Raw genomic sequence first — 13165 nt, 5'->3', positions numbered from 1 at the left:
TCTTAATTAATCATAAGGATTTAATGAATTCATAACATGACTCACATGTCTTGGGTACGATAGGCTACGTTTCGGCAGCGACCACATGCAGATGGCTAACCCACAGTAAAACCATTTTACACAAAATTATCAATAAAATTGTAATAGTCCATATAAATTGAAAAAAAATTAAAATTAGAGAAATGTACTTACCTTCAAATAGTTCCGTGAGATTACTCAACCCCCATTCGCATAGCTTTTGTCTCGTGTAGTCGTCCATTGTCCTCGTCCATAAAAGAGAAAATGTGCTTGGGTAGCGGTAGCGAAAACCGTGTTGTGATATGGGAATAGTTCCGTAAACGAACACTGCGCATGCGCCGTTTAGAGTTTTGTTTAGACCTCAGACCACTCCTGGTTGGCTCACTAAATTATTTTGTGCGCTACAGCATACTTTATTAGTGCCTACAATACTTTAGTAAGAAACACTGTTAAAAAACCCCAATAGTGTGCTCCACCAAACAAACTTTGCAGAGCTGACAAAATTATACATTATGTACAACTAAATATCTGTGGGTGCTACAAATAATTCTTGAAAGACTGGGTTGCAAAATTTATTTTGTAGGTTGCCACAAAACCATTTATTTCAGTGCGCCCCCCTCAAATACTAAAAATGTTTGCTTCCCACCAACATAATTAAGAATTTGAAAGCAAACATCATGCAAAGAGGTACCATGCAGACCCCCCCCCCCCTTTTTTCCCCAAATAAATTAAATATTACTTAAGCTCCTCGTTGACACCATCGAAATAACGGTCTTTTTTTTGTACTTGCGAAGTTCCCCAATAGTTAAAAGTTGCATCTTTCTCAAACATTATAGTGTTAACTAATAAATACTAAGAATTTTGGTTTATAAGGTACAAGATTGTTTTTAATTTAATTACTTTTTTGTAAATGAATTATTTTTATTCTTATAAATCAAGTGACGTTAAACTTTAACTTTTTTATGTGTAACATCCTAGGTTCAAGTATACATTTGATGAGAGTAATTTCGTGAATGCGACGAAAGTCAAGGAACGGAAATGTGTTACAACCACGGTGAAGCCATCTTTGGTGGATGGTGCGAACCATAGTTCACAAAGCCAAAGGAAAACTAAAAAGTATTAACGGTTTAATAAATTTTAACAGATTGTCAGCATTAAAAATAATCTTGTCGAAAATCATATCCAAAGCCGGGATTTAGTACTGTCCCAAGTCCTTTTTTTTTTCTTCTTTTATCGGGGTTGTTTCATTACATTAGTTTAAAATTTCGCTCCGCAAATCGAATGATTCTATAGTCGATATAGCTGCTCCGGCTGCGAATTCTAGCGGCGGGTGCTGAAACTACATGTGATTCGCGTCCATAAATGCAGTTGAAAACACTATTTTAAAGAATTCTACATTAAATTTCGTGTCCGAGTTACGCATTATAAGTGTATTTGCATCACGAGAACACATGGATTTGTTCGTTACCGAGGTTAGATGTTACACATCACAAACGAGTAGTGAAAGACTCACTTTTTTTTCTCTCCATCATAACTGATATCTTTACATGATAAACATACAACGTAAGACGACGACAACAACAACAACAACAACAACAAAAACAACAACAAAGAAGGCATAAATCTACAATTGCCATTGGTAAGGCTCAGATATCGTTCCGGTATTTAGGCTAGAGGAATTCCCTGCAGCCACGGGAGACAAGAGAACGAGGACTTGAACCTGGGTCCTGCCTGACCCGAGGACTTGAACCTGGATCCTGCCTGACCCGAGGACTTGAACCTGGATCCTGCCTGACCCGAGGACTGGAACCTGGGTCCTTCCTGATGCGAGGACTTGAACCTGGGTCCTGCCTGACCCGAGGACTGGAACCTGGGTCCTTCCTGACCCGAGGACTGGAACCTGGGTCCTGCCTGACCCGAGGACTTGAACCTGGGTCCTTCCTGACCCGAAGACTTGAACCTGGGTCCTGCCTGACCCGAGGACTTGAACCTGGGTCCTGCCTGACCCGAGGACTGGAACCTGGGTCCTTCCTGACCCGAGGACTTGAACCTGGATCGTGCCTGACCCGAGGACTTGAACCTGGGTCCTGCCTGACCTGAGGACTGGAACCTGGGTCCTTCCTGATGCGAGGACTTGAACCTGGGTCCTGCCTGACCCGAAGACTTGAACCTGGGTCCTGCCTGACACGAGGACTTGAACCTGGGTCCTTCCTGACCCGAGGACTTGAACCTGGGTCCTGCCTGACCCGAGGACTTGAACCTGGATCCTGCCTGACCCGAGGACTTGAACCTGGGTCCTGTCTGACCCGAGGACTGGAACCTGGGTCCTTCCTGATGCGAGGACTTGAACCTGGGTCCTGCCTGACCCGAGGACTTCAACCTGGGACCTGCCTGACCCGAGGACTTGAACCTGGGTCCTTCCTGACCCGAGGACTTGAACCTGGGTCCTGCCTGACCCGAGGACTTCAACCTGGATCCTGCCTGACCCGAGGACTTGAACCTGGGTCCTGTCTGACCCGAGGACTGGAACCTGGGTCCTTCCTGATGCGAGGACTTGAACCTGGGTCCTTCCTGATGCGAGGACTTGAACGTGGGTCCTGCCTGACGCGAGGACGAACCTGGGTCCTTCCTGACGCGAGGACTTTAACCTAGGTCTTTCCTGATGCGAGGACTTGAACCTGGGTCCTGCCTGACCCGAGGACTTGAACCTGGATCCTGCCTGACCCGAGGACTTGAACCTGGGTCCTGTCTGACCCGAGGACTGGAACCTGGGTCCTTCCTGATGCGAGGACTTGAACCTGGGTCCTTCCTGATGCGAGGACTTGAACCTGGGTCCTGTCTGACCCGAGGACTGGAACCTGGGTCCTTCCTGATGCAAGGACTTGAACCTGGGTCCTTCCTGATGCGAGGACTTGAACCTGGGTCCTGTCTGACCCGAGGACTGGAACCTGGGTCCTTCCTGATGCGAGGACTTGAACCTGGGTCCTTCCTGATGCGAGGACTTGAACCTGGGTCCTGTCTGACCCGAGGACTGGAACCTGGGTCCTTCCTGATGCAAGGACTTGAATCTGGGTCCTTCCTGATGCGAGGACTTGAACGTGGGTCCTGCCTGACGCGAGGTCAGTGCCTTCCCACGGCGACCCCCCGCCGGCTTTGCTTCGGAACGTGAATATACCAGCTATCGAGTTGGGAATTCTCAAGCATTTCCATCATATAATCCAAACTCACTGGCTACTCTAACTAAAATAATTCTGTAATTGTTCCTTGTTGCGTATCCAGTTGTAATTAAAAATAAAATATTTTATATTCAAACCTAATAATTTCAAAATATATTTTTATTACGAAAATATGAACAAAGCTTCGAAGAAAGCAGTTGAATGTGTTTGTGATCCGAAACTGTACCATAGCCAAAATATATTTAATTGTAAAAATATGAACTATAATACTTTAATAAAAAACTGGATACTCAGTAAGGAACACAATTTCCAACAATTCTTACAATTTTCCGTAGTGTTCTAATTCTTATGATTACTATAATCCTTTTTACAATTTATTTGGGAACCATATCCTTTATAAGTGTTAGTTTTTTTGCTTTTGTTTTTATCTCAATCCAATTTTTCTTTTTGTTTAGAAACACCAATGGCGTACTCAGTCTACTGGAATCTACGGTGATTATTTTTTTCTACAATGCTTGGCTCTTTATTCAGCCAAAAAATTTTATTCATTTTCAATTCTCTGCTTTCTTGAGTCTTTGCTCCAAAAAATCTTTGTTCAACCTTCGTCTTAAATTTTCAGAACTTATGCTCGTCGTTTTTGCACGAGTTCTAAGCTTATCAGCAAATAAGTTAGAGATGGGAAAGTTAATGATCTGGAAAGCGCTCCTTAAATTTTCGAGACGTAAAATTTATCTGTAGAAAATTCAAACTAACTTGTAAATTTCTATTGATTTATTTGAGTGGAGCATTAATTTAAAATTTAATCTTTTCTTTTATTTGCACAACTTCCGCAGATAGTTAAAAGTTGTCGTTTTCTCAAATATTAAATTTTTAACTAGTAAATACTAAGAATATTTTTTCTATGTCTGAGAGTGGATTAAAAATATTTCTTTGTTTTATGCTTGTCTATGAATTATTTTTATTCTTATAATCATGTAACTTCAAAGTTTTTTCCCTTAACATAACTACTATATTTACATGATAAATGTTGTATTCAAGACCAGTTATGGTTGAAATTTACGAGAATATTCTGGTTGAAGTAATTAGAAAAATAAATTTAATAATGAAATATAAGAATTTCTCTGATGGGGAATGTACAAAAGATTTTAAATGACATATTTTTAACTTACATTCTCACAAGATTATGAGGTATTTTGTTGCACAAAATAATGCACTGAATATAATCATTGTTGGATAGCATATTTCATACTTCAAAGCGTGACTTCTCAAATAATTTATATTAAGTATTTTATTATTTCGGACATGGGAAGCCGCATCGCCAATATGAAACGTCATGCGATACACCTACAAAAAATATTATTTCGTAAGAGGTGTCGCAACTTTTTATAAATGCAAGGCAGGTAAGGAAAGGTCATTAATTTCTCTTTTTGAACTCGAGCTAAAAATGAATTATTCATACTGACTCAAGCTTTTTTTTTTCTTCTTCTTCACTGTTGTCTGAAATATAAATGAAAAATATTAAATGAAGTTATTTTTGCTAGAAAAAAAATTTAAGTTTGTACTCCTGTCTCAGTGCTTGTCTGAAGTTCCGTGGTAGAAACGTTTTCATGGGAAGGGTAAAATATGAAAAAAGGGTTTTCGCGCTTGTGAATTCAAACATTGAATTATTCCCGCGCATCAATAAAAAATAATCTGGGAGTCGATGAGGCGATGGGAATGTCGCGATGCCTGAAAGGGTACGAAGAGAGGGAGGCGAGAGGGGCCCTTAAAGCGGTTGAATAATTTAAACGGCAAGGCTTCGCGGAAGCCGAACAACCAGCCGAGGGGCGAGAGCGAGACAATTTCCGGCGCGCGTGACGCACGCGGCGGGTGCGGGCGACGCGTCAAACAAAGACGCAGCGCCCGCCGGAGCACGGAGACGTCGCCTGGCGTGTGACGCGCCTGAGTGCTGCGAACACCCCCCCCCCCCCCCTGACGGGCTCTTGAGAACGTCTTCCCTCCGGGCCGAACAACTGGGCTAGTTTCCACCCGGCACGAGAACTCATCTTGGCGCCCCCCTTCTTTTTCTGAAGTTACGCTTCTTTATGCGCGTTATGAAAAAATTATGAGAGTGAATTTATACGATTCGCGCGTATCGTGCAACGAAATTTTCACAGGATAAAAAAAAATTTATATATGTGCTTTTAAACTTTATAAGGTAGTGTAGTGAGTGATATTGAATACTGGTCCATATGGTTGGAAACGGATTTTTTTTATTGTGAATATTAGTGATAGAAATTGTGTTTATAAAATTTATAATGTGTATTTACAGTATGTAAGTGAGGTGCTGTAGTGAAGTTATGTTCCCTTATACCTGTATATATAACGATGTCAAATTGCTCGTAAACTCCCATTGTCTCTAGCAGAGAGTGTTTGCGAAAGGTTTAGTAGTAGTGTCCTGGCCGTTTTCATGGGAGTGGTTGTGAGGTTATGTTCCCGCGAGTATAATCCATTTGCATTATAAATTATTTTTGCATAATAAATAATGAAAATTAATAAATTATAAATATAATTGAATACATTTATTGCTTTTCATTATTAATTAAAATTTATCTCGCGTGATAAAGATCGCAGACTTTCGCGGCCATTGTCTGAACTTGGTTGACTTCTGGGTTGTAGCCGCGTCCAAGGCGAATATATCACCGACGTTTCGGTCGACGTTGAAGTCGCCATCATCAGGGTAGCAGTTACATACAGGGTTATTACAAGTTCTCTTTCGCCTGAGAGGGGAGTGTTTCCCGATTCGCTGTAGCTGTGGGCCAATCACAGCCTTCCTTTCATCTGGTTGGCCTGTTGATTTGGCCAATCGGAACTGGGCTTCTGTGATTGGCTGGGGGTCCTAGTAAATCAGTGGCACCTTCTCTTCTGATTGGCTGGGCTGTTTGGCCAACCAGTGGTGACCTGTCTTTGGCTAGATGCAGAGCTAAGCTTTAAGGTTTTCTGAAGAGTGTATCCCATATTCTGCTTAATTTGTAACCATCTTCTCTATTTATGTTTACTGGGTGTTCTAATATTAATACTGAGTCTCGAATGTATGTTTTATAGTATTGTCGGATGTTAGCTATGGTTTGGAACTGGTCGAAATCAATGCTGTGTCTGGTTTCCAAGGAGTGTTATGCCTTAGCTGATCGTGGGTTTTCATGTTTATAGTCGCTGATATGTTCTTTAACCCTTGTGATTGCTCGTCTGCCAGTTTGTTCTATATATACCTCATAATTTTATGGAATACGTTGGTATTAACAGTGTCGCACAGCTACAAAGTGTTTCTCCCGTGAAAAAATAATTGGTGTTAAGTAATGAATTTTTTTTTGTCTGAATGACTAAAACTGTTATAATACTGTTAACCGACACTAATTTGTAGTATTCAAAAACTCAACTAAATTAATATAATTAAGGGTGGTAAAACGAACAAAAATTTTTATTCAAAAAGTCGGATTGTATCACTCCACCGAAGTGGTCGCCATTCACTCTGTACTGCAAACAAAGCGTGAGACAGACTGTACCAGGGCCCGACCGCCCACCATCGCAGGCTCGTGCATTATGCACGCTGTTTGTCACTCCGGCAACGCCGCCGCACTCGACGCGCGCGACGTGGCAACCTCGCAGCCTCCCTTCAGGCAATGAGATTTGCAGCGCGCCGCTACGACCCCGAAGTTACGCTGGGTTCACATTTGAAAAACACAAGCGAGTGCACGGCAGGCCACGCGCACGACTGTGCACACGACCTCTGCGAAGTCGGTTCACAATTGAAACCTTATTGTTAATTTCAGCTAATAAAATTTCGCGATGTATTCGACATTTGTTAGCAGTGTTAGTAAGTAAATATAGCTATTAATTGCCAAACTTGTCCCGTGACATGTGACCAGTAATTTGTGAGCACATTTTTACAACATATAAATAAATAAGGTTTATATAAAAAATATTAGTTAACCACTCTAATCACGACACATTTATTTTATTTACCATTTTTGCTAGTGATTTATAAGTAATAGCATTAATTAAATTTTAAAGCACGATTTACACCTGATAAATTTTTGATTGTTTCTTCCCACAATATAATTGATAAAATGGCGCCTACTCTACTCTCATTGGTTGTTGCTCCATGCGTCTGTATTAGAAGCGCACGACCTGTCTTCCATACACACGACCATCCTATGCGCTGTTGTGAATAGTAGGTTCGAAAACGTGGCGGTCATATCTTGTTCGTACGACCTACTGTTACTTTTTAGTGTTATTTTTTCAATTGTACACCCAGCTCTATGGGCTGTCGGGAGACGACAAGCTGTGACGTGGTGGAAGTCTCTTTCTACCTCGCCACCGCCATACTGCAACACTCAAGGCATTGTGGAAGTGGTGCTTGACCACACCTGATGGGGGTTTCTAAGTAGAATTTGTTTTTCAGTCTTAAAGGGGCCCGCTTAGCCAGGGGTGTATTTGTGCTGGCGAGGCGGGATGATAAGTGCGACGCTCGCAGGTGCTTCTAGCCCGGCATCGCCTCTAAGCTCAAGTGCTTTCAACTGGCGGGCCGTCTTTTCGTCGTGCATAGGGCAGCTATGAGAGTATAGAGTGGTGACCATTACATGACGGAGAAATGAAGATGAAGATGCGATACACGTCCCTTGAGTGCTTGCAAGAATCTGTACCGGAAGTTTCAGGACTAAAAATTATTCTGAAAACACGTGTTTATGTCATTCACTTTCCTAAAAATATAGTTTTATAAACTCAGCGCATTCTTAAATGTTGGATTATTTCCCTTTAATTTACACCTCTCTAATACCTTGAACAGTTTCCAAATCACGTGTTTTTTTTCCTGAAGCTCTGCACAACGTGTGAGTGCACAGGTAGACACGAACTTCCATAAAAAAACAGTCGTTGACAACTGTTACACGATGCAAACACTGAATTTCATCCACTGTTTTGGGCTTTCTCCCAACATGGAGCGCATCATCAGCTGACCAAATAATCCCTTCCCCTCCTCCTCGGTTGCGGCACTCCTAGGTCTCCCTCACACCGACACCACGCAGGATTCCGGATTACGGGATATTCGTAAAGTAAGCTCCGTTTGCTCATTGAAAGAAATAACCTTGCGAGAAAAGGTTTTTATTAGTAGTTTTTGTTTACTACGGACCTACTTTACGTTTTCACATAATCGCCATTCAGTTCCAAGCACTTTTATAGCAACGCAGCACCCGTTTCTTCAACCCCTTTGCATAGAGGTTCACCGCCTGAAAATTAAACCAGTTGGCAGTCTTAATTTTTGTAATTTTTGAGCCACATTGATTTAAATCAACCAATATAACGCCCTTTTCTTCCCAAAAACGGTAGCCATCATTTATCGACTAGAGTATGGAGATCGCTTAAACGTTTTCCGGAGAAGTTTACTAAGCGTCAGTACTTAGACTACACGAAATGCTATTTTTGAAGTCCGTAATGCTTATGGCCAAGGCGTCCGTTCTGTTCCCAGGCGACGAACTTCTATGCAGAGGAGTTGAAGAAATTGGTGCAGCGTTACGAAGTTTTTGGCACTGAATAACGATTATGTGAAAATGTAAAGTAGATTTATAGTAAAATAAAATTGTCAGTAAAAACTTTTTCTCATGAGTTTATTCTATAATACTTGCTCTCTTGCTCTCTTACTCTCTAGCTCTCTTGCTTAGTCGCGCACTCGCGCACTCGCGCACTTACACATGCGTGTTTGTTTATTGGAGGTGGACGTCGCGCTATCCCCACTCCGGGGCCGTTGGTGCGGGCGGTGATCGCTGAAGCAGCCTTGAGCGGGCTCCACGTGGCGGCGCGCGGCTCAGGTTGAACCCTGCCGTGCTGCAGGGATAGGCGGGTCACCACAGTAGGGACCCGCCTGCGCCTGACGTCACCCCGACTTTAGGGAGTATTTTGGCAGAGGGCAGCACAACGGGGTTTGAGATTATTGTTGTGCACCGCGCCACGGGCCATATTCGCAAGAAAACATTGTTCTTTCATGTATGTATTATTATTTTAATTATTTTTGTAAATCAGTATAGATAAACAGTGTTTTGTGAGTATTGTTTTAGCTGTGTAACTAAATATTTTTGCTGGTATAAAGCTTTTCACACTTTAGTTAGATATGGGTAATTATTTGTCAGGAATTATTTGCCTGACTAAATTTCACGCCGTATTATAGTTACGAGCCCACGAGCGTGTAGATATGTTAAGTTCATCTAAGATGCGTGAATATTTCTCGATCGGAGTGTAGCTGTGGGTGACTGTGGCTCCACAAATTAGCAGTGAGCTAGGTCCTATTCGAATGACATGTTGTCACTTTCACATGTCCTAAGTCTACACACGTACATTTGGACAATGTTTAAGAATTATTTATAATCAAAATTGGTTTTAATGTACAAAATAAAATTTAAGTACTTTTTTTAATTAAAAGAATTTACCATTTATTTATTCGTGTGGAAAAGAGCTATTTCATTTGAAATTATACTCGCGTCTTTACTATTCTAAATTATTATATCTTGCTATATAAAAATATTAGTAATTTATATTTATCTATACCTAATAAGCAAGAAGTTTCACTTCTGTCACGCGTGGACTCTACGCACACATTGTTTTTTTTTTTTTTGTTTTTTTTACCTGTGAACCCGTCTTTCCCCCTTCTCTGCGGTTGCCTTCACAGTTTCCGCTTATCTGCGCCTTCTCTCCCCCGCGCTCTTTTCTGCCCGACCAACTCTTCATGCCTACCACCCTCCGTCTCCTATATTCTCCTGCACTACTCAGAAAAATAGTTCTGTACTTATATAAAAGATTCCATTGGAACCAGTTCCCAAGAATAGTTTGTAATACTACAACAAAGATGTTGTAACTTTTTACTACTCATGGCTATGATTACTTTTTCATATATGAAATATGTTTTGCCACATAATTTAATATTTTGACGGATGATTCAGTCAAGCATAATTTTTTCAAACCAATGAAATATAATCGAATATTCAATAATTAAACTTTAATTTGTTTTTTAATGCATATTAAGAGGCCACTCCAGTGTTTCAGGGGCACTACGCAACCCGCGTTAACCTCATAAGATTCAATGCTATTTTCATTTTGCTTATAACTTATAAACTAATATAGATTTCGAAATGATGCTTGATTGATATGTAAGACAACGATGCTCTTATCAAAGCCCCTTTCTTCAAAAATGTGCAAAAAATATGGTTCAAACCTAGACAATACACTTATGCATATTAGTAAAGATTAGTATAAAACCATAATTTATGCACGTTTTTGAAGAAAGGGGCTTTGATAAGAGCATCGTTGTCTTACATATCAAGCAAGCATCATTTCGAAATCTATATTAGTTAATAAGTTATAAGCAAAATGAAAATAGCATTGAATCTTATGAGGTTAACGCGGGTTGCGTAGTGCCCCTGAAACACTGGAGTGGCCTCTTAATGTGCGCAGCTAATACTGTAAAGCTATTCAGGGTTTACAGATAACTTTAACTGCTGGAGATACTGTGACAACACAACGCATAAACTCCCGGGTAAGAAACAGTATTTTGTAGTGATGCAATTGTACAATGTAGTTCATAAATATTTGTGTTCCGACAGGGCGACAGGGCGACAGGGCGACAGGGCGACAGGGCAGGGCTGCCCGCTCCCAGCCGGCGAACCTGGCGCGGTGCGTGCAGTCTCTAGCTCAGCGGGGAGGGAGCGGGCCTCCCCGCCCCGGAGGAAGGAGGGGGTGGGAGTCCACCCTCCCCCCTCCCGGAGGCAGGGGAGCAGGATAATGCTCTTTAGTGATCGGATAAAGGGCGGCAGCGGAGAGAGGAGGAAGTAGAGCACCGACAGCGCGCTCCTCGCACACGTCACTCCGAGGGGAAGGATTTATTTCCGTCCGCGGTCCGTCGACGGAGAGAGTCTCTTCGTCTTGGTTCGCTCGCCGACAGAAGGATATGGGTGTGGGTTCGAGTCCCCATTTGTAACAAGTCTCACTCCTAGGCTTGCAGCTCAGAGTTCGGTTGCCACGTCCGTACTACTCGGCCTTTTGCATAAATATCTTCGTTTATTATTATAAGTTTTAATATTTTTTAATTTTACCTACTTCTGATTTTCCTAATACTACAAAATAGTGTCAGTTGACAGTATTATTATAGCTGTTGCCATTACTAATAAAGAATAAATCATTGCTAAACACTTATTATTCCTCAAGAGAAACTATTTGTAGTATTCGGTAATTATTAATAACAAGGCAGTTCGTTAAATTACGTGCTATGCTCAAACAGAGTCTAAAATTTTAGATTAAATGATATAAAAAATTAAGGGACAAAAATTTGTTAACTAATATGACGTCTTTCAGATTCGTCCTCAGGGTAAGAATATAATATTATCATATTATTCTCTTGATGAAAAACAACATGAAAATGTTCATCCTGTACAAAATAGAATGTTTCAGAATTATTTTTTAAAAATTTCATCACATTATATTCAGGCCCGTCGCGTGGGTTGAAGGCGCACGGGGCGATATTTCAACAGGCGCCCCTTTCCACCCGGGCTTGAAAAAAAAACATTTTTGTTGGGAACAAAAAAAAATGTTACACTTTAAATCTATATGACCCATCAGGACACGTTAAAAAATTTAGTGATTCTTTATCAGAGGTGCAATTAACTTAAATTGGGGACCTATACACCTATATTTTTGGTTACATTATGTTTTAAAAAACATAAAATAAAACAAGTAAATTTTTTTTTAATATCTTTACTAGGTTTAAATATTTTATCAAAATTACAGAGTTTTCAAAACAAAATAATTATACTAGCCTATTTTTTCTTATTTTCTTTCAAATTTATAAAATTAAAATAAATTGTAAACAAATTGAAAAAAAAATCGAAATGCTAAAAGGTATCTTTGTAGCTTTAGCATTTGCAAAAGCAGACAACACATATTTAAAAGCCACGTATTTTGGTTATAAATTTTCTTCGGAAAGAATGGGCTGTCCATTGAGGTGTTCCTGTGTCATAGTTGACCTCAAGTATGTTCTGATGAGCTGAAGTTTACTGAAGCTTCTTGTAGCACTAGCGACAATCACTGGAATCATTAGCAATATTCTAAGGCTGATCCAAAGATTTGTAAACAAGATTTCTTGGTTAGTGTCTTTTAAAATCTCTAGGACGTGAATTGGTGTCGACTGTTCTTTGCCGTTCTCAAATACAGATCCTACATGTAGCAACTCATTAAAGATATCATTACCGCTAATATCAGAAACTCCTTTGTAAGAATAGTATGGAGTTTTCTACGGCTATCTTTGAGTTCTTCTTTTGGAGGAAGGTGTTTGAGATCAAATAAAAATCCCTTTTGGTATTTTATGGGTAATAAGTTTATTGGATCGTTCTCCCAATGAAACCGATGTGTTGTCTACTAACGGTATGAAAAAGTATATTTCAAACGTTTCTTCTGGAGAAGCTCGACGTGCATATTCTACATGTCTCGTAAGAAAACAGACACTTCTTCTTGCTGCAACAATTTTCTTTGAAAACAGGTTCCAAGTCTGTTTCTTTAGCTGCATGATTGCATCCGTGAACACTCTTTCTTTGAGAGTTTTCAAGAAGTCATCACATATCTGAAACTTAGTCGGTGCCATAGGGATGTCTGAAAAGTTCCTTGAAGCGTTTTGCTCACTCAATAAACTTGTAACAATATCTCGTACCAAACTCTTAAGCAAAAAAGAAATGAAAAATTCTCCATATGATTAACTAATGACTGATCTTCAGAAGCAGTTGTGACATCATTAACACTCTGACAACTCTATTAAAGCGTCTCGTACTTCACGATACTAGTAGCGAACAGCCTGCACAGAGTTAATGCGCGCTTCTACTGTGTTTCACATACACTTGCTTCAATGTCAGGCTTTGTATTTGTTTCTCACTGATAATACACCGACGTTTAGTAGAACT

General features: G+C 40.5%; 1 protein-coding gene across 1 annotated transcript in view; it reads right to left on the bottom strand.

Annotated features, from left to right (window-relative positions):
• Positions 1-13165, bottom strand: part of LOC134532157 (spidroin-2-like) — a 155407-nt gene that overhangs the window by 54271 nt on the left and 87971 nt on the right. The window contains exons 4-5 of the mRNA XM_063368568.1: positions 2713-3127; positions 1755-2615 (exon numbers count right to left, since the gene is read on the bottom strand). Coding sequence (XP_063224638.1) covers positions 1755-2615; positions 2713-3127 — 1276 coding nt within the window. The remainder of the gene's footprint in view (positions 1-1754; positions 2616-2712; positions 3128-13165) is intronic.

The sequence above is a fragment of the Bacillus rossius genome, chromosome 1, assembly GCF_032445375.1.
Source record: "Bacillus rossius redtenbacheri isolate Brsri chromosome 1, Brsri_v3, whole genome shotgun sequence".
NCBI classification, from domain to species: Eukaryota; Metazoa; Arthropoda; class Insecta; order Phasmatodea; family Bacillidae; genus Bacillus; species Bacillus rossius.
The sequence above is the reverse complement of the archived record's forward strand: the minus strand, read 5'-3'. Positions and strand labels throughout refer to the sequence as shown.